General features: G+C 48.8%; 1 protein-coding gene across 3 annotated transcripts; it reads right to left on the reverse strand.

Annotated features, from left to right (window-relative positions):
* Positions 1–3,285: 3,285 nt before the first annotated feature.
* On the reverse strand, positions 3,286–12,886 carry aipl1 (aryl hydrocarbon receptor interacting protein-like 1). Of its 3 annotated transcripts, none has more exons than XM_064972905.1 (6): positions 12,756–12,886; positions 11,904–12,020; positions 7,107–7,295; positions 4,394–4,570; positions 3,992–4,133; positions 3,286–3,794 (listed from the first exon to the last, which is right to left on the reverse strand). In XM_064972905.1, the coding sequence occupies exons 1-6, from the start codon at positions 12,861–12,863 to the stop codon at positions 3,595–3,597; spliced, it is 933 nt and encodes a 310-aa protein (XP_064828977.1). In that variant the 5' UTR covers positions 12,864–12,886; the 3' UTR covers positions 3,286–3,594. The 3 variants fall into 3 exon arrangements, with proteins under 3 accessions (XP_064828977.1, XP_064828976.1, XP_064828975.1); XM_064972904.1 differs by having other exon boundaries at positions 11,904–12,059; XM_064972903.1 differs by having other exon boundaries at positions 11,904–12,083.
* Positions 12,887–27,481: the final 14,595 nt, after the last annotated feature.

Consider the following 27,481-nt stretch of genomic DNA (forward strand, 5'->3'; position numbering starts at 1 on the left):
AGTCCCAAACTATGGTTTGCAATGCTCCCATGTAGAGAAATAGAGCCTGCGAGAAGAGCCTATTCATCACGGGAGAGTGGGAAATGTGGAGCCCCGGTGTCCAAGTACACTACATGTAGATGTGTGTGGAAAACACTTCTTCACTGGTAAGACATTTCACTTGTTTAGTATAGTCTGTTTGTAACTCCACTCACTACTTGAAGCTATATAGTCTGTCTGTTTGTGTTGTTGGTCTTGGCTAGATGAATGTTCTGGTTGGTAGCTGGTCGGTAGCACTCACTCACTCACATGGCTGCTACCTCTGTCATGAAAAGGGACACGGGGGGAGTGAGAACGCTCGGGAGCAGGCATTGTTGAAATGTAATCTTTAGACATGTTGTACTTTTCTTAAATGTAGTTTGTAATTTACTAAAAGAAGCAGACAAAAAGAAAATTGCATTTGAAAAAGGTAAAGATTTTGCTGTAACCTAGGTAACCACAGGTTATTTTCCACGCAGGTAGGCAGGGCAGCGACGTTCTATTTTATACCGAGCGGGACTATGCTTTTATTAAACACATTATTTCCTCTTGCTTCTATCTAGCATTTCGTTTGCAACAGCATAGGTTTGTATGAACCTTTCCGTTTGCCACTCAGGCCTCTGCAACAATGTTGCAAAATATGATTTCAATCTCCCCATAGAGACGTAACGTGTCAGACGTCCAATAGACATTCTTTTGACCAGGTGAAATCATGAAGCTGCATCATTATGTCACTTGTGCGCCCTCTCCGGCCTCTAGGTCACCAGACTGCTGATTCTTGTGCACACCTGTCACCATCGTCACACGCACCAGCGCCTCATGACACTCACCTGGACTCCATGACATCCTTTGATTACCTTCACTATATCTGTCACCCCCCTTGGTTCTTTCCTCACGTGCTATTGACTCTGTTTCATGTCAGTGCGTTGTTTGTGTTTCTTGTTTTATGTACCGTTTATTTATTAGACACTCACTCCCTGTACTTGCTTCCCGACTCTCAGTGTACATTGTTACATAATAACACCTCACCTAAGGGAAGCATCAGGGAGTGTTTTTTGTTTGTTTTTGTGTTGGAAGGTATGTTGGGTCCTGGTGTCAGTACTAGAGCTACCGGGAGGCCTCAGCCGGCTCCTCAGGCTCTCACACCTCAGCCGGTTCGTCGGACTCTCACATTTTTTGTTAATACTAGAAAGGGTTCTTTGATCTCATCAAAAAGGTTCTATAAAGAACCCAAAAAAAAACATTTTTTCTAAGAGTGTTACAGAGAATGGGATATGACAAACAGGGGATTCCCTGAATGAAAGTGAGCTCGCTGTATGGCATCGACCTGATACTGTACACACATACATGTGGCTCTCAGACATTTACCCAATTATATTACGTAACTTACTGGAGCCAGCTGTGGGTGGGTGGGTGTGCTGTCTATCATGCTATTGTGGGAGTGTCTCCATCACTAACCTGTATGTGACCCCTATCTATCACTCAGACACTGCAATTACCTATCATTCCTTTCACAGCAAAGTGACCCTTCATGTTACCATGCAGGGCATCAGAAGGCATATCAGGTCAACACAATAACTTAGAGCAGGGTTCTCCAAATCTAGAGTAGGGTTCCCCAATTATGCTCCTGGAGAGCACGGGGTCAGGCTTTTGTCCCAGCCCAGCACTAACACTTCCTGTTTCCAATAATCAACTAATCACAGCCTTTAGTCTCGACCATGATTAGTGTAATCAGGTGTGTTAGTGCTGGGCTGAAACAAAAGCTAGAAGCCTCTGTTTTAGAGTTGTGCCATACTAGTGAATTAATTATCATAGACCCCCCCCCCCAACACAGTTCAAACTTCCTCTTTGTTATTGGAGTAGTTGTTGATATATCAACTTTTATAGTACAGTATTTAGCCCTTTAAAAATGGTGGCAACAAGATACAAAGAATTGGCTAAGCTTATTGACGGTATACATTTTTTGTCAGTGTGTGAAAATCCCTTTAAAACAATATAGATACATTATATGAACAAAAGTATGTGGACACTCCTTCAATAGTGGATTCAGCTATTTCAACCACACCCATTGCTGACAGGTGTATAAAATCGAGCACACCGCCATGCATTTTCCATAGACAAACATTGGCAGTAGAATGGCTTTAACGAAGAGCTCAGACTTTCAATGTGGCACCGTCATAGGATGCCACCTTTCCAACAAGTCAGTTCGTCAAGTTTCTGCCCTGCTAGAGCTTCCCATGTCAACTATAAATGCTGTTATTGTGAAGTAGAAACGTCTAAGAGAAACAACGGCTCAGTCGCTAAGTGGTAGGCCACACAAGCTCACAGAATGGGACCACCAAGTGCTGAAGAGCATAGCGCTTATAAATTGTCTGTCCTCAGTTGCAACACTCACTACCAAGTTCCAAACTGCCTCTGGAAGCAATGTCAGCACAATAACTGTTCTTTGGGAGCTTCATGAAATGGGTTTACATGGCTAGGCAGTCGCACACAAGCCTAAGATCACCATGTGCAATGCCAAGTGTCGGCTGGAGTGGTGTAAAGCTCGCTGCCATTGGACTCTGGAGCAGTGGAAACGCTTTCTCTGGAGTGATGAATCACGCTTCACCATCTGGCAGTCCGATGGACGAATCTGGGTTTGGCGGATGCCAGCAGAACACTATCTGCCCAAATGTAATGCCTGGTGGAAGAAGAATAATGGTCTGGAGCTGTTTTTCATGGTTTGTGCTAGGCCCCCTAGTTCCAGTGAAGGGAAATCTTAACACTACAGCATACAATGACATTCTAGACGGTTCTGTGCTTCCAACTTTGTGGCAACAGTTTGGGCAAGGCCCTTTCCTGTTTCAGTATTCAGAATGACAATGCCCCCATGCACAAAGTGAGGTCCATACAGAAATGGTTTGTCAAGATCGGTGTGAAATAACTTAACTGGCCTGCACAGAGCCCTGACCTCAGCCACATCGAACACCTTTGGGATGAATAGGAACGCCGACTGTGAGCCAGGCCTCATCCCCGATATCAGTGCCCAACCTCACTAATACTCTTGTGGCTGAATGGAAGCAAGTCCCCGCAGCAATGTTCCAGCATCTAGTGCAAAGCCTTCCCAGAAGAGTGGAGGCTGTTATAGCAGCAAAGGTGGGACCAACTCCATATTAATGCCCATGATTTTGGAATGAGATGTTCGAGGAGCAGTTTTCTACATACTTTTGGTCATGTAGTGTGTCATGGATTAAAGGAAAGAACAAAATAACATATTCGTTCAATATCTGATGAGTACATAATCTACACCAAGATTTATTTGCATTTTATGACTAGATGCAGTACTTGTTGGGCTTCAACCATTCAAGTCAGACATAATGGATACATGTTCTACCCAAATTGATTGACCACCAAACAATGTTCCAGGAAAAACATAGATAAATAAGTAACAATGATCTAGGATACATTTTCTCTCTCTCTCTCTCACTCCTGCTTTGGCCATCTCTCCTCTCTTCCTCCACAAGCACCATCTGTGCTGTCCACTTTAACTTTGACATTGACCCTCCCCCTCCATATCTGCATATCTCCTGGGCCATGTCAGAACATGCCCTTGTACTTGACTTTATCCTCCTCATTCTTCTCCTCCATCCTCATGTTGAGGACACCCAGGTCCTTCTTAACAGCCTTCTTCATGCCAGGGTCCAAATCTAGAACCCTCTCAAAGTCAGCCCGCGCCTCAGCTTCGTTCCACACCTCAATGTGGGCCTTCCCTCGCACGTAGAACGCCTTCATTTCACCTAGGATGAACACACGCATATGCAAACAGATAGAGAAGCACACACAGGCAGATACAGAGATAGTGTTTTAAAAAATATTTTCGCTTTGGGCTAGACCCTAATTTACATTTCTTCACACTTCGCCCATTGACTATTTGTTGTTGTCTGAAGTGCTTTTCCTGTAAGGTTTCATAATATATTGTGTGTGCCTGAGGTACCTGGGTGCTGATTGATGATGTCACTGGTGTGCTCTATGACCTCATAGTACTCCTCCATACGGAGCAGACACTGGCAGTAGTTGAGAGTCAGCATGTTCCCCATCTTCTCCAGCTTCAGCCAGGGGGCTTCCCATGCTTTCTCCTGGGGGAGGGGGATACACACTGTTACACACCATGGATGAATACATTCATATATGCACGCACGCACACACACTGACATACACGTACAAACACACACACATACAATTCTCAAACACACAAAGCATCGAGGGTGTACTTTGTATATGGAAGTCATGATTAAAATATGGTTATACTCTGTCACAAAACACATTTCAAGAACTCTGAAAACTGAAGCCAGAGTCATTATTCCACACCGCTATTCCTGATCCGTTGTTACAGTACCTTGTGCTGTATGTTCTTGATGCAGACTATGGCCTCTTTGTATTTGTTGGTGGCGTCCTGGTAGCGCCCCTGTTTGTAGAGCTTGTTGCCCTGGCCGTGGAGCAAGGGCACAGCCTTCAGTCTCTCCTCATCATTCAGAGCCCACGACTCCCTGTCATACTCACTGGGCTGCTGCACCTGCGATACACAAACACACAGGCAGACAGGCACGGACACACACACACACACACACACACACACACACACACACTTGTGTTACTATCCTTGTGGGGACCAAACAATTGATTCCTAATCAAAATATTTTCCCTAAACCATAAACCCATAATCTAGACGCATACACAAATACGGTGACTGAGTTTATAAGGAAGTGTATAGGAGATGTGCTACCCACTGTGACTATTAAAACCTACCCTAACCAGAAACCGTGGCTAGATGGTAGCATTCGCGTGAAACTGAAAGCACGAACCACTACATTTAAACATGGCAAGGCGACTGGTAATATGACAGAATATAAACAGTGTAGTTATTCACTCCGCAAGGCAATCAAACAAGCTATACGTCAGTATAGAGATAAAATGGAGTCGCAATTCAACGGCTCATACACGAGACGTATGTGACAAGGACTACAGACAATCACGGACTACAAAAGGAAAACCAGCCCCGTCGTCGAGACCGACGTCTTGTTACCGGACAGGCTAAACACATTCTTCGCACAATGTGATGATAACACAGTGCCACCGGCATATTCGATCGCTCCCTATAGGCAGGCTGCGGTCCCCACATGCTTCAAGATGTCTACCATTGTTCCCGTACCAAAGAAGGCAAAGGTAACTGAACTTAATGACTATCGGATCATATTACCTCTACCTCATCTGCCACCCTAGACTCAATTTGCTTACCGCCCCAATTGATCCACAGACCATGCAATTGCAATAACTCTGCACACTGCCCTATCCCATCTGAACTAGAGGAATACATATGTAAGAATGCTGTTTATTGACTATAGCTCAGCATTCAACACCATAGTACCCTCCAAGCTCATCATTAATCTCGAGGCCCTGGGCCTGAACCTCCCCCTGTGCAACCGGGTCCTGGACTTCCTGACTGGCTGCCCCCAGGTGGTGAAGGTAGGAAACATCACCTCCACTCCGCTGATCCTCAACTCTGGGGCCCCACAAGGGTGCATGCTCAGCCCCCTCCTCTACTCCCTGTTCACCCATGACTACATGGCCAAGCACACCTCCAACACAATCATCAAGTTTGCAGATGACACAACAGTAGTCGGCTTGATTACCAACGATGACGAGACATACAATATGGAGGAGGTGAGGAATCTAGGAGTGTGGTGCTTGGAAAACAACCTCTCAATCAACATCAACAAAACTAAGGAGATGATCGTGGACTTCAGGAAGCAGCAGAGGGTGTACCCCCTTATCTACATCGATGGGACCGTGGAGAAGGTGGAATACTTCAAGTTCCTTGGCGTACATATCACTGACAAACTGAAATGGACCACCCACACAGGCAGTGTGGTGAAGAAGGTGCAACAGAACCTTTTCAACCTCAGGAGGCTAAAGAAGATTGGCTTGTCACCTAAAACCCTCACAAACCTTTACAGATGCACAATTGAAAGCATCCTGTCGGGCTGTATCGCCACCTGGTACGGCAACTGCACCACCCGCAACCGCAAGGCTCTCCAGAGGGTCTGCCCAATGCATTACCGGAGGCAAACTACCTGCCCTCCAGGACACCTACATCACCTGATGTCACAGGAAGGCCAAAAAGATTATCAAGAACATCATCCACCCGAGCCACTGCCTGTTCACCCCGCTTTCCTCCAGAAGGCGAGGCCAGTACAGATGCATCAAAGCTGGGACCGAGAGACTGAAAAATAACTTCTATCTCAAGGCCATCAAACTGTTAAACAGCCATCACTAGCACATTAGAGGCTGCTGCCTATAGGCATAGGCAGCAGCCTCTACTGGACACTTTAAGGAATGGAACACTCGTCACTTTAATAATGTTTACATGTCTGGCATTATTAATCTCATGTCTATATACAGTATTCTATACTATTCTACGGTATCTTAGTCACTTAATGTTTACATATCTGGCATTACTCATAGGTATATACTGTTTTCTATACTATTCTACGATATGTCATTCACTTAATAATGTTTACATATCTTGCATTACTCATCTCATAGGTATATACTGTTTTCTATACTATTCTACTGTATCTTAGTTCCGCTCTGACTCTCACTCGTCCATATGTATATAGTCTTAATTCATTCCTACTTAGATTTGTGTGTATTGGGTATATGTTGTGCAATTTGTTAGATATTACTGCACTGTCAGAGCTAGAAGCACAAGCATTTCGCTACACCCGCAATAACATCTGCTAAGCACGTGTATGTGACCAAAAATGTTTTATTTGTTAAACAGCTTTTTCCTTTTGGAGACCGGTGAAATGTCCCCACTTGTCCGAAAGTTAATTGTTTTGCCATCCTTGTGAGGACTTTTGGTACCCACATGCATAATAAATCAAAAACACAGACACGCACACACACACATACACACAGAGAATATGAGCAAGATCAGTGTGTGTCTTGTGTGCGCAATATGTCTGTATTTGTGTGTGTGTGTGTGTGTGTGTGTGTGCAATATCTGTGTGTGTGTATGTGTCTCTGTGTATGTCTCCATTCCCTCTAACCTTGACCAGTTCCAGTACAAAGTAGAGAGGCTGAGGCTCCTTCAGTAGCTGGTCCAGGTCATCATAGCCCAGGGTGTGGTAGGCAAACATGTTGGCCATGCCACACGAATGGATGTGCCAGTCCACAGGGTCCTTGCCCTCCGCGATGCGCCGCAAGCTCTTGGCCACCAGGGGGTAGAGGCCAGTGTGCTGGGGAAAGAAAGAGAGACAGACACAAAGAGACAGGGCAAGAAAAGTTAACCAGAGCTATATGACATGTCATTGAATTAGTCTTTTCCTGATATAGGCGTTTCCCTTTTTTCACGGAATTGATCGGATTAGAATGGGTGGAGTAAGACATTGCTCTTTGTCTTTCATACTTAGTCTGTCAATCAAACCAGAAAGGACCCTGGATAAATATTGTATTTGTGAATACACAAATATTTTTGAAACCCGGTCCATTCTCCTCAACTGAACTATGTATCCAATGTAACAATATTGCCCTCCACTGGTTGGGATGAGTAAACACTTCATTTTCCCTTCCACACTAGAGACAGATATTTCACCGGATGTATGAATGTGAAGCATCCGCTTGGCGTTTCCTCTCACTAAGCCCAGTGGCCGGCAGTGGTAGAAGATGGAACTAGATGGATTTTAGCCGACATTCTGCAAATTTTCTCATCGATTAAACATTTGATGTTAATACATTATTCTGTTCCCAAAACTAAAATACGTTACAAACAGAGTGGACTAAGTTTTGTAGACTTTACCCTTTGCCAAAAAAAAAAAAAAAAAAAAGTTTTTTGAAGGAGTGGAAAGGCAAATTGAGTTATTGCACATGCCCACTTCACAGAGTAGGCGTTCCATAACGGAAATATGCAAATGTTCGCCAGAACGTGCCAATAGGATCTCGCTAGCTCGTGCTTGGCTCTGCCCACCTCCTTCCTTGTTCTGCCCACTATGACTCATTTGTTCACGTTTGAAATGACAGGTTGTGATTATCTTGGTTTACTTATAAAAATCTTTGCTAGTAGGGTCACTCAATGTAGCCTACTGTATAGACAGAATGTAGCCTACTGTATAAATGTAGCCTACTGCGCCCAGGTTGAAGTTACTAGATAATGAATGAATGGCTGTGCCCCAGCTGGTTTAAAGTCCCAGGTTTTCTTTATGGTCAGCAGTAATCACAGGCGATTAGGGAAAGGTGAAGCTGCTGGGGATTAATTACACTCTCTAAGCTCTCCACCTGTTTGTCTCCTCCACCAACATACACATACAAATGCACATACGCACTCAAATGCGCGCACACACACACACATGCGGAATTAAGCACACAATATATGTTATACAAACACAGCCAGACTCTAGCAGACACAAATAACTGAGGGGAAAAGAAGTCCCCCAAGATGAAAATAGAACACACACACAACACCCTCAATGGCTGGTGTTGTAGATTGCAACCTTAGGTTACCCTCAATGGCTGGTGTTGGAGATAGCAACCTTAGGTTACCGTCACTAACAGGTGTTGTAGATAGCAACCTTAGGTTACCCTCACTAACAGGTGTTGTATGTTGAACAAATACACATTGAGTGTACAAAACATTATGAACACCTGCTCCTTCCATGACATAGACTGACTAAATGAATCCAGGTGAAAGATATGATCCCTTGTTGATGTCACTTGTTAAATCCTCTTCAATCAGTGTAGATGAAGGGGAGGAGGCAGGTTAAATAAGTATTTTTAAGCCTTGACACAATTGAGACATGGATTGTGTACATGTGCCATTCAGAGGGTGAATGGACAATGCAAATATGTAAGTGCTTTTGAACGGGGTATCTTAGTAGGTGCCAGGCGCCCTGCAACGCTGCTTGGCTTTTCACGCTCAACAGTTTCCTGTGTGTATCAAGAATGGTACACCACCCAAAGGACATCCAGCCTACTTGACACAACTGTGGGAAGCATTGGAGTCAACATGGGCTAGCATCCCTGTGGGATACCTTGTAGAGTCAGAAGGGTATTCTTAATGTTTTGTACACTCAGTGTAAGGTCACACTTTATTTGGATAGTCTGTATTTCCCATCTGTAGATGCTCTAGAAATGGTCATACTATCAACAAACTACCTGTTGATAAGCAACTGCTTCCTAAACTTAGCAGTTAGGGTTAAGGTTAGGGTTAGAGCTAGGGTTAGGGTAAATAAGGGCTAAGGTTAGGGTTAGGGTTAGAGCTAGGGTTAGGGTAAGTAAGGGTTAAGGTTAAGGTTAGAGCTAGGGTTAGGGTAAGTAAGGGTTAAGGTTAGGGTTAAGGTTAGGGTTAGGGTAAGTAAGGGTTAGGATTAGGGTAAGTAAGGGTTAAGGTTAGGGTTAAGGTTAGGGATAGAGCTAGAGTTAGGGTAAGTAAGGGTTAAGGTTAGGGTTAGAGCTAGGGTTAGGGTAAGGGTAAGTAAGGGTTAAGTTTAGGGTTAGAGCTAGGGTTAGGGTAAGTAAGGGTTAAGTTTAGGGTTAGAGCTTGGGTTAGGGTAAGTAAGGATTAAGGTTAGCGTTAGAGCTAGGGTTAGGGTAAGTAAGGGTTAAGGTTAGGGTTAGAGCTAGGGTTTGGGTAAGTAAGGGTTAAGGTTAGGGTTAGAGCTAGGGTTAGGGTAAGTAAGGGTTAAGGTTAGGGTTAGAGCTAGTGTTAGGGTAAGTAAGGGTTAGGGTTAGAGCTAGAGTTAGGGTAAGTAAGGGTTAGAGCTAGAGTTAGGGTAAGTAAGGGTTAAGGTTAGGGTTAAGGTTAGGGTTAGGGTAAGTAAGGGTTACGTTTAGGGTTAAGGTTAGGGTTAGGGTAAGTAAGGGTTAAGGTTAGGGTTAAGGTTAGGGTTAAGGTTAGGGTTAGAGCTAGAGTTAGGGTCAGTAAGGGTTAAGGTTAGGGTTAGAGCTAGGGTTAGAGTAAGTAAGGGTTAAGGTTAGGGTTAGAGCTTGGGTTAGGGTAAGTAAGGGTTCAGTTTAGGGTTAAGGTTAGGGTTAAGGTTAGGGTTAGAGCTAGAGTTAGGGTCAGTAAGGGTTAAGGTTAGGGTTAGGGTAAGTAAGGGTTCAGTTTAGGGTTAAGATAAGGGCTAAGGTTAGGGTTAGAGCTAGGGTTAGGGTAAGTAAGGGTTACGTTTAGGGTTAAGATAAGGGCTAAGGTTAGGGTTAGAGCTTGGGTTAGGGTAAGTAAGGGTTACGTTTAGGGTTAAGATAAGGGCTAAGGTTAGGGTTAGAGCTTGGGTTAGGGTAAGTAAGGGTTCAGTTTAGGGTTAAGATAAGGGCTAAGGTTAGGGTTAGAGCTAGGGTTAGGGTAAGTAAGGGTTCAGTTTAGGGTTAAGATAAGGGCTAAGGTTAGGGTTAGAGCTAGGGTTAGGGTAAGTAAGGGTTCAGTTTAGGGTTAAGATAAGGGCTAAGGTTAGGGTAAGTAAGGGTTCAGTTTAGGGTTAAGATAAGGGCTAAGGTTAGGGTTAGAGCTAGGGTTAGGGTAAGTAAGGGTTCAGTTTAAGGTTAAGATAAGGGCTAAGGTTAGGGTTAGAGCTAGGGTTAGGGTAAGTAAGGGTTCAGTTTAGGGTTAAGATAAGGGCTAAGGTTAGGGTTAGAGCTAGGTTTAGGGTAAGTACGGGTTCAGTTTAGGGTTAAGGTTAGGGTTAGTTAGGGTCAGTAAGGATTAAGGTTAGGGTTAGGGTAAGTAAGGGCTAAGTTTAGGGCTAAGGTTAGGGTTAGAGCTAGAGTTAGGGTCAGTAAGGGTTAAGGTTAGGGTTAGGGTAAGTAAGGGTTAAGTTTAGGGCTAAGGTTAGGGTTCGAGCTAGAGTTAGGGTCAGTAAGGGTTAAGGTTAGGGTTAGGGTAAGTAAGGGTTAAGTTTAGGGTTAAGGTTAGGGTTCGAGCTAGAGTTAGGGTCAGTAAGGGTTAAGGTTAGGGTTAGGGTAAGTAAGGGTTAAGTTTAGGGTTAAGGTTAGGGTTCGAGCTAGAGTTAGGGTCAGTAAGGGTTAAGGTTAGGGTTAGGGTAAGTAAGGGTTAAGTTTAGGGTTAAGGTTAGGGTTAGGGTTAGTATATATTTAGTTGAAATGTTACTGATATTCTGTAGACTATCCACATAAGGTGTTACCAAATATAAATATATAACCAAAACCCTGGAAAGCCTACAATTGCAGACACAATACGTTGAAGAACACAGATAACACAGACAACTGAAAGTAGGGCCTATATTTTCAGAAAATGTGTGCTTTTCAAAGCTTATTACAGATGTCTGAGAAGGGACATATACCAAAAAGGGTAACTGACAGAAACATCTGCATCCTTTCAATCGTGGGTTCAGGTTAAGTTGTTTCTAACTATCATCATTATGACACACAACACTGGCAATGCACACACAGAACAACAAAGCACCTGTATTAGGTGTATGATATTAGGTGTATGATATTCCAGTGTGTTTGCATTGTGTCTCATGCTACTGAGAGAGTTATGGAGATATTTAAGTGTTTACTCAGTATGCCCTGAATAGAAGGAGCTTTTGTGTTTTTGACAATACTGTAATAATGGGTGGTGTCTCTTTTAGTTCCTTGTAAGATGCAGGCCGACTATCATGAGAGACTTTAATCCGATGTGATTGATACCTTAGCTTTTGTTAAATGTCTCCCTAGTTAAAATAATTAGGAATTGTTCGATTTTCCTTAAAGTTTACTTAGGACAAACCTTTTTTAATTGAGAGTTGACTTCTGGAGAGGTGTTGGAGTTGTATTTAGAATCTAGACTCTAATGTTTGAATGGGAAGTATGCTACTGTGGCACTGCATTGTGGGAGAATGAGTCTTACTCACGGTGACATCGCACCAGAACTCGGCCACCTCTCCAATCCTCATGGAGGTGAGCAGGGTCTCCCAGATCTCCAGCTTGAACATGTTCCCGATCACCACCTCCATTGGCACGCCCGTCACCTTACTGTCGTCTATCACCGTACGATCATCATCACACAGCTGGGTACGGAAATGGAAGGTCACCTGTGGGGGGGGGGGGGGGTGAAGAAGAGAGGATGGAGGAGAGGGGATGAATTGGAGGGGGTGAAAGGGGAAATGGATAATGGAGGAGGATGTACAATATGGAAGAGGTGTAGGAGAGAAAGGAAGAAGACATTTGGATTTAGAGTCATTTTCCTCCAGATTCTCCAGTTCCACCAAATGCCACCCCTTTACACACTGATCATACTGGTGTGGGTATGTGGTCCCTGTTGACAGGCAGGATGCGACATTATAAGATATTGTACCATGTCATTACTAATGGAATGAATAGCGTCATATGACTCCATAAGTAAGACCATTTTATTTGCCTAATGTGAGTGAGACAAACATTTTATTTTCTGAATCTACACAATGTTCTAGAATCTATTGCAACCATCTTCTTTACAGTAATCAGATTTGTCTGGAACTGGAGACAAAGCACTGGATGAGTAACTGTCTGTGGCCTAGATAAAACCTCCACTATTTGAGATAGATGGAGGATAGAAAAGTCAATAGATGGAGTTATGTTTAAATAGATAGATTCAGATCAAGAGAAATAGAACGAGAGAAAGACTGAGGATTATAAATTAAGTAGAGAGATTGAAATCGATGAATTTGGATAGAGATTGAGAGGTTGAAGCAGAGGAATACGTTGAGATGGAGAGTGAGGCCTACCTTGGTCCCAGTAATGAACCGGGGCATCTCAGCTGTCCCTCCATACAGGATGGTTTTCTTAATGCCTTCCACCCCCAGGAGCATGGTCCCATCCATATCTGAAGACATTTTTCTATATGGCTGTCTGTCTGTGTAGAATAAATAAATAGGTGTGTAAATATAATGTGTGTCTGTCTGTATGTGCTTCTGCTAGGGTAGTTTATAGCAGGTGTGAGGCATAGAGAGGTATGAACACACATTACTCCTTGATGATTAGGAAAGGGATAATGAGATTAAGAATCCCTCCTCCCCTCCTCTCCTCCTCCCCTCTCCCCATTCATCCATCCCTCAATCAGCTCTTCTCAGCATTTCTCGTGATGACTATCTATCATCTGCTGGATTAGAAACATCCAGAACGGGATAGAAAAACACTACTTCAAGCCCACAGCTACAAATCTTCGAGATAGGGGTAAAATGTACTAAGCACAGATTTTGTCAATAACAAGGTATTACTCGCCTGAGTTAAAGTACCTCATGATAAGCTGTAAACCACACCGTCTACCAAGAGAGTTTCCATCTATATTTTTCATTGCCCTCTATATACCATCACAAACCAATGCTGGCACTAAGACCGCACTCAATAAGCTGTATAACGCCATAAGCACATAAAAAAATTCTCATCCAGAAGCGGCGCTCCTAATGGTCAGGGGACTTTGATGCAGGCAAACTTAAACTCTAGACCACCTTTACTCCATACACAGAGACGCATACAAAGCTCTCACTCACCCTCTATTTGGCAAATCTGACCATAATTCTTTCCTTCGGATTCTTGCTTACAAGCAAAAATGAAAGCAGGATGTACCAGTGACTCGCTCAATAAGGAAGTGGTCAAATGACACAGATGCTACGCTATGGGACTGTTTTGATAAGACAGACTGGAATATGTAGTGGGACGTCGTCTCCACAGTGACCACACGTACGTATCCCAACCAGAAGCTATGGATTAAAGGCAACAACCGCAATGAGCTGAAGGCAAGAGCTGCCGCTTTCAAGGAATGGGACACTACTCAGGACGCTTATAAGAATCGAGCTATGCCCTCAGATGAACCATCAAACAAGCAAGGCGGCAATACAGGACTTAGATTGAGTCCTACTACACTGTCCCTGACGCTCGGCAGGTGTGGAAGGGCTTGCAAAATATTATGGACTAGAAAGGGATACCCAGCCACGAGCTGCCCAGTGACGTGAGCCTACCAGACTAGCTAAATGCCTTTTATACTCGCTTCAGGGCAAGCAACACTGAAGCATGCATGAGAGAACCAGCTGTTCCAGACGTGTGTGATCAGACTCTCCGTCGCCGATGTGAGCAAGACCTTTAAACAGGACAACATTCACAAGGCCACGGGGCCAGACGGATTACCAGGACGTGTACTAAGAGCATGAGCGGACCAACTGGCATGTGTCTTCACTAACATTTTCAACCTCTCCCTGACCGAGTCTGTAATACCTACATGTTTCAAGCAGACCACCATACTCCTTGTTCCCAAGAAAGTGAAGGTAACCCGCCTAAATTACTACTGCCCCGTAGCACTCACGTTTGTAGCCATGAAGTGCTTTGAAAGGCTGGTCATGGATCACATCAACACCATCATCCTGGAAACCCTCGACCCACTGCAATTCGCATACCGCCCCAACCGATCCACAGATGATGCAGGCTCAATCACACTGCCCTTTCCCACCTGGACAAAAGGAACACCTATTTTATTTTACCCCATTTTTATCCCCAATTTTGTGGTATCCAATTGTTAGTAGCTACTATCTTGTCTCATCGCTACAACTCCCGTACGGGCTCAGGAGAGACGAAGGTTGAAAGTCATGCGTCCTCCGATACACAACCCAACCAAGCCGCACTGCTTCTTAACACAGTGCGCATCCAACCCGAAAGCCAGCCGCACCAATGTGTCTGAGGAAACACCGTGCACCTGGCAACCCTGGTTAGCGTGCACTGCACCCGGCCCACCACAGGAGTCGCTGGTGCGCAATGAGACAAGGACATCCCTACCGGCCAAACCCTCCCTAACCAGCACACCTTCTACAGATGCCATCAAGGCAAAATGGGAGGAAGAACTAGGGACTGACATCTCGGTGGCAGACTGGGAAGAGAGCTTGGAGTATATCCACACATGCTCCATTAATTCCAGACATTGTCTCATACAATTCAAGGTATTACACAGATTACACTATTCCAAAACTAAACTGCATAGGATATTTCCTGATACATCCCCTACATGTGATAAATGCCAGGGTGCGCAGGGTACACTACTCCACTGCTTTGCCCTATGCTCTAGCTTGCATGGTTATTGGTGTGGAATTTTTGGGATCCTCTCTGAAGTTTTGGAGACTTCAATATATCCAGAACCGCTTCTGATAATCCTGGGAGTATCTGAGTCCCTAAACGGATTAACCAACCCCCAAAAACAACTAATCTCGTACGGTCTCATTTCGGCAAAAAAACGAATCTTGTTGTTTTGGAAAAGGAGGAAAGCGCCCTCTACCAAATTATGGCTCAGTGTATTGCCAAACACTGTACACTTAGAAAGAATTAGATATATTCTGAACAATAAATTATCAACATTTGATCAAATCTGGCAGCCTTTCCTCTCCTACTTGGACGAGTTGGTGCTGTGAATTTGTACTTATTAACGCACTCTCAATTGTAATATTTTAATCTACCTTTGGGCAGCATGTGCTGGCCCTGCCACCCGAGCAGTTGGGGGGGGGCATCTTCCCTCTTTCTTGCTACGTGTCCTTGTTTTGTATGTCGTGTTTTGTATTATTTGTTTTGCACCCAGAACTCTGGGTCTTTTTGTTCCTGTATGCTCTTTTATGTTTAGATAACAATTGTATACCTGTCTTGTATACCTATACACCATTCTTGTGTGGGTTTTAATAAAAAATATTTGAGAAAAAAAAATACCTCCCTAACCCAGATGACACTATGCCAATTGTGCTTCGCCCCACAGACCTCCCGGTTGTGGCTGGTTACGACAGAGCCTGGGCGCGAACCCAGAGTCTCTGGTGGCACAGCTGGCGCTGCAGTACAGCGCCCTTAACAACTGCGCTAACCGGGAGGCCTAAAAGGAACACCTATGTGAGAATGATGTTCATTGACTACAGCTCAGCTCTCAACACCATAGTGCCTTCTAAGCTTATCACTATGCTCAGGACCCTGGGACTGAACACCTCCCTCTGCAACTGGATCCTGGACTTCCTGATGGGCCACCCCCTGGTGGTAAGGGTAGGCAACAACACAACTGCCATGCTGATCCTAAACACGGGGGACACTCAGGGCAGAGTGCTTAGTCCCCTCCTGTACTCCATGTTCACCCATGACTACGTGGCCAAGCACGACTCCAACACCATCATTAAGTTTGCTGACAACACAACAGTGGTAGGCCTGATCACCAACAATGATGATACAAACTATAGGGAGGAGGTCAAAGACCTGGCAGTGTGGTACCAGGAAAACAACCTCTCGCTCAATGTCAGGGAGACAAAGGAGCTGATCGTGGACTACAGGAAAAGGAGGGCCGAACACGCCCCCATTCACATCGACGGTGCTGTAGTGCAGCGGGTCGAGAGTTTCAAGTTCCTTGGTGTCCACATCACCAACAAACTATCATGGTCCAAACACACCAAGACAGTCGTCAAGAATGCACGAAAACACCTTTTCAACCCTCAGGGGACTGAAAAGATTTGGCATGGGTGTCACACCCTGACCATAGTTTATTTTCTATGTTTTGGTTGGTCAGGGTGTGATCTGAGTGGGCATTCTATGTTGGATGTCTTGTTTGTCTATTTCTATGTCTGGCCTGATATGGTTCTCAATCAGAGGCAGGTGTTAGTCATTGTCTCTGATTGGGAACCATATTTAGGTAGCCTGGGTTTCACTGTGTGTTTGTGGGTGATTGTTCCTGTCTCTGTGTTTGCACCAGATAGGGCTGTTTTCGGTTTTCGTACGTTTGTTATTTTGTTAGTTTAATCGTGTATAGTTTCCTTATCATAATAAAATGAATCACAACTACGCTGCATTTTGGTCCGCTCCTCCTTCCCACAACGAAAGCCGTGACAGAATCACCCACCACAACAGGACCAAGCGGCGTGGTAACAGGCAAAAGCAACAGCAGGAGCAACAAAAAAAGGAATGGACATGGGAGGACGAATTAGATGGAGAAGGACCCTGGGCTCAGCCTGGAGAATATCGCCGCCCCAAGGAAGAACTGGAGGTGATGAAAGCGGAGAGGCGCCGGTATGAGGAGGCAGCACGGCGACGCGGATGGAAGCCCGAGAGTCAGCCCCAAACATTTCTTGGGGGGGGGGCTCAGGGAGAGTGTGGCAGGGTCAGGAGTCAGACCTGAGCCCACTCTCCCTGTTTATCGTGAGGAGCCAAGGAGGAGACCAGAACCAGAGCCGGTGTTGGAGGTGAGCGAAACAGAGACTGTGAAGGAGTTAATGGGGAAATTGGAGGAGAGAGTAATGAGGGAGTTGCTGTGTTGGTGCTTTAAGTATGGAATTCGCCCGACGGAGCGTGTCAGGGATTTGATGGCACCTGGGTCAGCGCTCCACACTCGTCCTAAGGTGTGTTAGTCGGCTGGTGAAGTTGGTGCCAGCCTCACGCACCAGGCCTCCTGTGCACCTCCCTAGCCTTGCATGTCCTGTGCCAGCACTGCTCTCAAGATCTCCAGTACGCCTTCACGGTCTAGCCCATCCTGTGCCACCTCCACACACTAGCCCTCCGATGGCAGCTCCCCGCACCAGGCTTCCAGTGCATGTCCTCGGCCCAGTACCACCAGTGCCAGCACCACGCATCAGGCTTGCTGTGCGCCTCGCCTCTCCAGCGCTGCCGGAGCCTTCCTCCTCTCCTGCGCTGCCGGAGTCTCCCGCCTGTTCAGCGCTGCCCGAGCCTTTCTCCTCTCCTGCGCTGCCGGAGTCTCCAGCCTGTTCAGCGCAGCCAGAGCCTTCCTCCTCTCCTGCGCTGCTGGAGTCTCCCGCCTGTTTAGCGCTGCCAGAGCCTTCCACCTCTACAGCGTTGCCGGAGTCTCCTGCCTGTTTAGCGCAGCCAGAGCTGCCAGCCTGCATGGAGCAGCCAGAGCTGCCAGCCTGCATGGAGCAGCCAGAGCTGCCAGCCTGCATGGAGCAGCCAGAGCTGCCAGTCTGCATGGAGCAGCCAGAGCTGCCAGACTGCATGGAGCAGCCAGAGCTGTCAGTCTTCATGGAACAGCCAGAGCTGCCAGTCTGCATGGAGCAGCCGGAGCTGCCAGTCTGCAAGGAGCTGCCAGTCTGCAAGGAGCTGCCAGTCTGCAAGGAGCTGCCAGTCTGCAAGGAGCTGCCAGTCTGCAAGGAGCTGCCAGAGCTGCCAGTCTGCATGGAGCAGCCAGAGCTGCCAGTCTGCAAGAAGCCGCCAGAGCCGCCAGTCTGCATGGAGCAGCCAGAGCTGCCAGTCTGCATGGAGCAGCCAGAGCTGCCAGTCTGCAAGAAGCCGCCAGAGCCGCCAGTCTGCATGGAGCAGCCAGAGCCGCCAGTCTGCATGGAGCAGCCAGAGCCGCCAGTCTGCATGGAGCAGCCAGAGCCGCCAGTCTGCATGGAGCAGCCAGAGCCGCCAGTCTGCATGGAGCAGCCAGAGCCGCCAGTCTGCATGGAGCAGCCAGAGCCGCCAGTCTGCATGGAGCAGCCAGAGCCGCCAGTCAGCATGGAGCAGCCAGAGCTGCCCGTCAGCATGGAGCAGCCAGAGCCGTCAGTCTGCCAGGATCCGCCAGTCAGCCAGACTCTTCCAGATCTGCCAGTCAGCCAGACTCTTCCAGATCTGCCAGTCAACCAGACTCTTCCAGATCTGCCAGTCAACCAGACTCTTCCAGATCCGCCAGTCAACCAGACTCTTCCAGATCTGCCAGTCAACCAGACTCTTCCAGATCCGCCAGTCAACCAGACTCTTCCAGATCCGCCAGTCAACCAGACTCTTCCAGATCCGCCAGTCAACCAGACTCTTCCAGATCTGCCAGTCAACCAGACTCTTCCAGATCCGCCAGTCAACCAGACTCTTCCAGTCAGCCAGACTCTTCCAGATCTGCCAGTCAGCCAGACTCCAATCAACCAGACTCTTCCAATCAACCAGACCCTTCCAGATCCGCGAGTCAGCCAGACTCTTCCAGATCCGCCAGTCAGTCAGACTCTTCCAGATCTGCCAGTCAACCAGACTCTTCCAGTCAGCCAGACTCTTCCAGATCTGCCAATCAACCAGACTCTTCAAGATCTGCCAGTCAACCAGACTCTTCCAGATCTGCCAGTCAGCCAGACTCTTCCAGATCCGCCAGTCAGTCAGACTCTTCCAGATCTGCCAGTCAACCAGACTCTTCCAGTCAGCCAGACTCTTCCAGATCCGCCAGTCAACCAGACTCTTCCAGATCCGCCAGTCAGCCAGACTCTTCCAGATCCGCCAGTCAGTCAGACTCTTCCAGATCCGCCAGTCAACCGGACTCTTCCAGATCCGCCAGTCAACCGGACTCTTCCAGATCTGCCAGACGCTTCCAGATCCGCCAGTCAGCCAGACTCTTCCAGATCCGCCAGTCAGCCAGACTCTTCCAGATCCGCCAGTCAGCCAGACTCTTCCAGATCCGCCAGTCAGCCAGACTCTTCCAGATCCGCCAGTCAGCCAGACTCTTCCAGATCCGCCAGTCAGTCAGACTCTTCCAGATCTGCCAGTCAGTCAGACTCTTCCAGATCCGCCTGTCAACCAGACTCTTCCAGATCCGCCAGTCAACCAGACTCTTCCAGATCTGCCAGTCAACCAGACTCTTCCAGTCAGCCAGACTCTTCCAGATCTGCCAATCAACCAGACTCTTCAAGATCTGCCAGTCAACCAGACTCTTCCAGATCTGCCAGTCAGCCAGACTCTTCCAGATCTGCCAGTCAGCCAGACTCTTCCAGATCTGCCAGTCAGCCAGACTCTTCCAGATCCGCCAGTCAGCCAGACTCTTCCAGATCCGCCAGTCTGCCAGACTCTACCAGATCCGCCAGTCAGCCAGACTCTTCCAGATCCGCCAGTCAGCCAGACTCTTCCAGATCCGCCAGTCAGCCAGACTCTTCCAGATCCGCCAGTCAGCCAGACTCTTCCAGATCCGCCAGTCAGCCAGACACTTCCAGATCCGCCAGTCAGCCAGACTCTTCCAGATCTGCCAGTCAGCCAGACTCTTCCAGATCTGCCAGTCAACCAGACACTTCCAGACTCTTCCAGATCTGCCAATCTACCAGACTCTTCCAGATCTGCCAGTCAACCAGACTCTTCCAGATCTGCCAGTCAGCCAGACTCTTCCAGATCCGCCAGTCAGCCAGACTCTTCCAGATCCGCCAGTCAGCCAGACTCTTCCAGATCCGCCAGTCAGCCAGACACTTCCAGATCTGCCAGTCAACCAGACTCTTCCAGATCCGCCTGTCAACCAGACTCTTCCAGATCCACCAGTCAGCCAGACTCTTCCAGATCCGCCAGACTCTTCCAGATCCGCCAGTCAGCCAGACTCTTCCAGATCCGTCTGTCAGCCAGACGCTTCCAGATCCGCCAGTCAACCAGACTCTTCCAGATCCGCCAGTCAACCAGACTCTTCCAGATCCGCCAGTCAACCGGACTCTTCCAGATCCGCCAGTCAACCAGACTCTTCCAGTCAGCCAGACTCTTCCAGATCTGCCAGTCAACCAGACTCTTCCAGATCTGCCAGTCAACCAGACTCTTCCAGATCTGCCAGTCAACCAGACTCTTCCAGATCTGCCAGTCAACCAGACTCTTCCAGATCTGCCAGTCAGCCAGACTCTTCCAGATCTGCCAGTCAGCCAGACTCTTCCAGATCTGCCAGTCAACCAGACTCTTCCAGATCTGCCAGTCAACCAGACACTTCCAGATCCGCCAGTCAGCCAGACTCTTCCAGATCCGCCAGTCAGCCAGACTCTTCCAGATCCGCCAGTCAGTCAGACTCTTCCAGATCCACCAGTCAGTCAGACTCTTCCAGATCCGCCAGTCAGCCAGACTCTTCCAGATCCGCCAGTCAGCCAGACTCTTCCAATCTGCCAGTCAACCAGATTCTTCCAGATCCGCCTGTCAACCAGACTCTTCCAGATCCGCCAGTCAACCAGACTCTTCCAGTCAGCCAGACTCTTCCAGATCTGGCAGTCAGCCAGACTCTTCCAGATCTGCCAGTCAACCAGACTCTTCCAGATCTGCCAGTCAACCAGACTCTTCCAGTCAGCCAGACTCTTCCAGATCTGCCAAATCAACCAGACTCTTCAAGATCTGCCAGTCAACCAGACTCTTCCAGATCTGCCAGTCAGCCAGACTCTTCCAGATCTGCCAATCAACAAGACTCTTCAAGATCTGCCAGTCAACCAGACTCTTCCAGATCTGCCAGTCAGCCAGACTCTTCCAGATCTGCCAGTCAACCAGACTCTTCCAGATCTGCCAGTCAACCAGACTCTTCCAGTCAGCCAGACTCTTCCAGATCTGCCAAATCAACCAGACTCTTCAAGATCTGCCAGTCAACCAGACTCTTCCAGATCTGCCAGTCAGCCAGACTCTTCCAGATCTGCCAATCAACAAGACTCTTCAAGATCTGCCAGTCAACCAGACTCTTCCAGATCTGCCAGTCAGCCAGACTCTTCCAGATCTGCCAGTCAGCCAGACTCTTCCAGATCCGCCAGTCAGCCAGACTCTTCCAGATCCGCCAGTCAGCCAGACTCTTCCAGATCCGCCAGTCAGCCAGACTCTTCCAGATCCGCCAGTCAGCCAGACTCTTCCAGATCCGCCAGTCAGCCAGACTCTTCCAGATCCGCCAGTCAGCCAGACTCTACCAGATCCGCCAGTCAGCCGGACTCTTCCAGATCCGCCAGACTCTTCCAGATCCGCCAGTCAGCCAGACTCTTCCAGATCCGCCAGTCAGCCAGACTCTTCCAGATCTGCCAGTCAACCATACTCTTCCAGATCTGCCAGTCAACCAGACTCTTCCAGACTCTTCCAGATCTGCCAGTCAACCAGACTCTTCCAGATCTGCCAGTCAACCAGACTCTTTCAGATCTGCCAGTCAGCCAGACTCTTCCAGATCTGCCAGTCAGCCAGACTCTTCCAGATCCGCCAGTCAGCCAGACTCTTCCAGATCCGCCAGTCAGCCAGACTCTTCCAGATCTGCCAGTCAACCAGACTCTTCCAGATCCGCCTGTCAACCAGACTCTTCCAGATCCACCAGTCAGCCAGACTCTTCCAGATCCGCCAGACTCTTCCAGATCCGCCAGTCAGCCAGACTCTTCCAGATCCGTCTGTCAGCCAGACGCTTCCAGATCCGCCAGTCAACCAGACTCTTCCAGATCCGCCAGTCAACCAGACTCTTCCAGATCCGCCAGTCAACCGGACTCTTCCAGATCCGCCAGTCAACCAGACTCTTCCAGTCAGCCAGACTCTTCCAGATCTGCCAGTCAACCAGACTCTTCCAGATCTGCCAGTCAACCAGACTCTTCCAGATCTGCCAGTCAACCAGACTCTTCCAGATCTGCCAGTCAGCCAGACTCTTCCAGATCTGCCAGTCAGCCAGACTCTTCCAGATCTGCCAGTCAACCAGACTCTTCCAGATCTGCCAGTCAACCAGACTCTTCCAGATCTGCCAGTCAACCAGACACTTCCAGATCCGCCAGTCAGCCAGACTCTTCCAGATCCGCCAGTCAGCCAGACTCTTCCAGATCCGCCAGTCAGTCAGACTCTTCCAGATCCACCAGTCAGTCAGACTCTTCCAGATCCGCCAGTCAGCCAGACTCTTCCAGATCCGCCAGTCAGCCAGACTCTTCCAATCTGCCAGTCAACCAGATTCTTCCAGATCCGCCTGTCAACCAGACTCTTCCAGATCCGCCAGTCAACCAGACTCTTCCAGTCAGCCAGACTCTTCCAGATCTGGCAGTCAGCCAGACTCTTCCAGATCTGCCAGTCAACCAGACTCTTCCAGATCTGCCAGTCAACCAGACTCTTCCAGTCAGCCAGACTCTTCCAGATCTGCCAAATCAACCAGACTCTTCAAGATCTGCCAGTCAACCAGACTCTTCCAGATCTGCCAGTCAGCCAGACTCTTCCAGATCTGCCAATCAACAAGACTCTTCAAGATCTGCCAGTCAACCAGACTCTTCCAGATCTGCCAGTCAGCCAGACTCTTCCAGATCTGCCAGTCAACCAGACTCTTCCAGATCTGCCAGTCAACCAGACTCTTCCAGTCAGCCAGACTCTTCCAGATCTGCCAAATCAACCAGACTCTTCAAGATCTGCCAGTCAACCAGACTCTTCCAGATCTGCCAGTCAGCCAGACTCTTCCAGATCTGCCAATCAACAAGACTCTTCAAGATCTGCCAGTCAACCAGACTCTTCCAGATCTGCCAGTCAGCCAGACTCTTCCAGATCTGCCAGTCAGCCAGACTCTTCCAGATCCGCCAGTCAGCCAGACTCTTCCAGATCCGCCAGTCAGCCAGACTCTTCCAGATCCGCCAGTCAGCCAGACTCTTCCAGATCCGCCAGTCAGCCAGACTCTTCCAGATCCGCCAGTCAGCCAGACTCTTCCAGATCCGCCAGTCAGCCAGACTCTACCAGATCCGCCAGTCAGCCGGACTCTTCCAGATCCGCCAGACTCTTCCAGATCCGCCAGTCAGCCAGACTCTTCCAGATCCGCCAGTCAGCCAGACTCTTCCAGATCTGCCAGTCAACCATACTCTTCCAGATCTGCCAGTCAACCAGACTCTTCCAGACTCTTCCAGATCTGCCAGTCAACCAGACTCTTCCAGATCTGCCAGTCAACCAGACTCTTTCAGATCTGCCAGTCAGCCAGACTCTTCCAGATCTGCCAGTCAGCCAGACTCTTCCAGATCCGCCAGTCAGCCAGACTCTTCCAGATCCGCCAGTCAGCCAGACTCTTCCAGATCTGCCAGTCAACCAGACTCTTCCAGATCCGCCTGTCAACCAGACTCTTCCAGATCCACCAGTCAGCCAGACTCTTCCAGATCCGCCAGACTCTTCCAGATCCGCCAGTCAGCCAGACTCTTCCAGATCCGTCTGTCAGCCAGACGCTTCCAGATCCGCCAGTCAACCAGACTCTTCCAGATCCGCCAGTCAACCAGACTCTTCCAGATCCGCCAGTCAACCGGACTCTTCCAGATCCGCCAGTCAACCAGACTCTTCCAGTCAGCCAGACTCTTCCAGATCTGCCAGTCAACCAGACTCTTCCAGATCTGCCAGTCAACCAGACTCTTCCAGATCTGCCAGTCAACCAGACTCTTCCAGATCTGCCAGTCAGCCAGACTCTTCCAGATCTGCCAGTCAACCAGACTCTTCCAGATCTGCCAGTCAACCAGACACTTCCAGATCCGCCAGTCAGCCAGACTCTTCCAGATCCGCCAGTCAGCCAGACTCTTCCAGATCCGCCAGTCAGTCAGACTCTTCCAGATCCACCAGTCAGTCAGACTCTTCCAGATCCGCCAGTCAGCCAGACTCTTCCAGATCCGCCAGTCAGCCAGACTCTTCCAATCTGCCAGTCAACCAGATTCTTCCAGATCCGCCTGTCAACCAGACTCTTCCAGATCCGCCAGTCAACCAGACTCTTCCAGTCAGCCAGACTCTTCCAGATCTGGCAGTCAGCCAGACTCTTCCAGATCTGCCAGTCAACCAGACTCTTCCAGATCTGCCAGTCAACCAGACTCTTCCAGTCAGCCAGACTCTTCCAGATCTGCCAAATCAACCAGACTCTTCAAGATCTGCCAGTCAACCAGACTCTTCCAGATCTGCCAGTCAGCCAGACTCTTCCAGATCTGCCAATCAACAAGACTCTTCAAGATCTGCCAGTCAACCAGACTCTTCCAGATCTGCCAGTCAGCCAGACTCTTCCAGATCTGCCAGTCAACCAGACTCTTCCAGATCTGCCAGTCAACCAGACTCTTCCAGTCAGCCAGACTCTTCCAGATCTGCCAAATCAACCAGACTCTTCAAGATCTGCCAGTCAACCAGACTCTTCCAGATCTGCCAGTCAGCCAGACTCTTCCAGATCTGCCAATCAACAAGACTCTTCAAGATCTGCCAGTCAACCAGACTCTTCCAGATCTGCCAGTCAGCCAGACTCTTCCAGATCTGCCAGTCAGCCAGACTCTTCCAGATCCGCCAGTCAGCCAGACTCTTCCAGATCCGCCAGTCAGCCAGACTCTTCCAGATCCGCCAGTCAGCCAGACTCTTCCAGATCCGCCAGTCAGCCAGACTCTTCCAGATCCGCCAGTCAGCCAGACTCTTCCAGATCCGCCAGTCAGCCAGACTCTACCAGATCCGCCAGTCAGCCGGACTCTTCCAGATCCGCCAGACTCTTCCAGATCCGCCAGTCAGCCAGACTCTTCCAGATCCGCCAGTCAGCCAGACTCTTCCAGATCTGCCAGTCAACCATACTCTTCCAGATCTGCCAGTCAACCAGACTCTTCCAGACTCTTCCAGATCTGCCAGTCAACCAGACTCTTCCAGATCTGCCAGTCAACCAGACTCTTTCAGATCTGCCAGTCAGCCAGACTCTTCCAGATCTGCCAGTCAGCCAGACTCTTCCAGATCCGCCAGTCAGCCAGACTCTTCCAGATCCGCCAGTCAGCCAGACTCTTCCAGATCTGCCAGTCAACCAGACTCTTCCAGATCCGCCTGTCAACCAGACTCTTCCAGATCCACCAGTCAGCCAGACTCTTCCAGATCCGCCAGACTCTTCCAGATCCGCCAGTCAGCCAGACTCTTCCAGATCCGTCTGTCAGCCAGACGCTTCCAGATCCGCCAGTCAACCAGACTCTTCCAGATCCGCCAGTCAACCAGACTCTTCCAGATCCGCCAGTCAACCGGACTCTTCCAGATCCGCCAGTCAACCAGACTCTTCCAGTCAGCCAGACTCTTCCAGATCTGCCAGTCAACCAGACTCTTCCAGATCTGCCAGTCAACCAGACTCTTCCAGATCTGCCAGTCAACCAGACTCTTCCAGATCTGCCAGTCAGCCAGACTCTTCCAGATCTGCCAGTCAGCCAGACTCTTCCAGATCTGCCAGTCAACCAGACTCTTCCAGATCTGCCAGTCAACCAGACTCTTCCAGATCTGCCAGTCAACCAGACACTTCCAGATCCGCCAGTCAGCCAGACTCTTCCAGATCCGCCAGTCAGCCAGACTCTTCCAGATCCGCCAGTCAGTCAGACTCTTCCAGATCCACCAGTCAGTCAGACTCTTCCAGATCCGCCAGTCAGCCAGACTCTTCCAGATCCGCCAGTCAGCCAGACTCTTCCAATCTGCCAGTCAACCAGATTCTTCCAGATCCGCCTGTCAACCAGACTCTTCCAGATCCGCCAGTCAACCAGACTCTTCCAGTCAGCCAGACTCTTCCAGATCTGCCAGTCAGCCAGACTCTTCCAGATCTGCCAGTCAACCAGACTCTTCCAGATCTGCCAGTCAACCAGACTCTTCCAGTCAGCCAGACTCTTCCAGATCTGCCAAATCAACCAGACTCTTCAAGATCTGCCAGTCAACCAGACTCTTCCAGATCTGCCAGTCAGCCAGACTCTTCCAGATCTGCCAATCAACAAGACTCTTCAAGATCTGCCAGTCAACAGACTCTTCCAGATCTGCCAGTCAGCCAGACTCTTCCAGATCTGCCAGTCAACCAGACTCTTCCAGATCTGCCAGTCAACCAGACTCTTCCAGTCAGCCAGACTCTTCCAGATCTGCCAAATCAACCAGACTCTTCAAGATCTGCCAGTCAACCAGACTCTTCCAGATCTGCCAGTCAGCCAGACTCTTCCAGATCTGCCAATCAACCAGACTCTTCAAGATCCGCCAGTCAACCAGACTCTTCCAGATCTGCCAGTCAGCCAGACTCTTCCAGATCTGCCAGTCAGCCAGACTCTTCCAGATCCGCCAGTCAGCCAGACTCTTCCAGATCCGCCAGTCAGCCAGACTCTTCCAGATCCGCCAGTCAGCCAGACTCTTCCAGATCCGCCAGTCAGCCAGACTCTTCCAGATCCGCCAGTCAGCCAGACTCTTCCAGATCCGCCAGTCAGCCAGACTCTTCCAGATCCGCCAGTCAGCCAGACTCTACCAGATCCGCCAGTCAGCCGGACTCTTCCAGATCCGCCAGACTCTTCCAGATCCGCCAGTCAGCCAGACTCTTCCAGATCTGCCAGTCAACCATACTCTTCCAGATCTGCCAGTCAACCAGACTCTTCCAGACTCTTCCAGATCTGCCAGTCAACCAGACTCTTCCAGATCTGCCAGTCAACCAGACTCTTTCAGATCTGCCAGTCAGCCAGACTCTTCCAGATCTGCCAGTCAGCCAGACTCTTCCAGATCCGCCAGTCAGCCAGACTCTTCCAGATCCGCCTGTCAGCCAGACTCTTCCAGATCAGCCTGTCAGCCAGACTCTTCCAGATCCGCCAGTCAGCCAGACTCTTCCAGATCCGCCAGTCAGCCAGACTCTTCCAGATCCGCCAGTCAGCCAGACTCTTCCAGATCCGCCTGTCAGCCAGACTCTTCCAGATCTGCCAGACTCTTCCAGATCTGCCAGACTCTTCCAGATCCGCCAGTCAACCAGACTCTTCCAGATCCGCCAGTCAACCAGACTCTTCCAGATCCGCCAGTCAGCCAGACTCTTCCAGATCTGCCAGACCCTTCCAGATCT

Source organism: Oncorhynchus masou, chromosome 9, assembly GCF_036934945.1.
Source record: "Oncorhynchus masou masou isolate Uvic2021 chromosome 9, UVic_Omas_1.1, whole genome shotgun sequence".
NCBI classification, from domain to species: Eukaryota; Metazoa; Chordata; class Actinopteri; order Salmoniformes; family Salmonidae; genus Oncorhynchus; species Oncorhynchus masou.

What these genes read in the sequence shown, in the direction of transcription:
- aipl1 (XM_064972903.1), bottom strand. Translation starts at nt 12,863, where the DNA reads ATGTCTTCAGATATGGATGGGACCATGCTCCTGGGGGTGGAAGGCATT. An exon ending in TTGTACTGGAACTGGTCAAG is followed by an intron (nt 4,571 to 7,106) that starts GTTAGAGGGAAT and finishes TGTGTATCGCAG; the next exon opens with GTGCAGCAGCCCAGTGAGTA. An exon ending in CATCATCAATCAGCACCCAG is followed by an intron (nt 3,795 to 3,991) that starts GTACCTCAGGCA and finishes TGTTCATCCTAG; the next exon opens with GTGAAATGAAGGCGTTCTAC.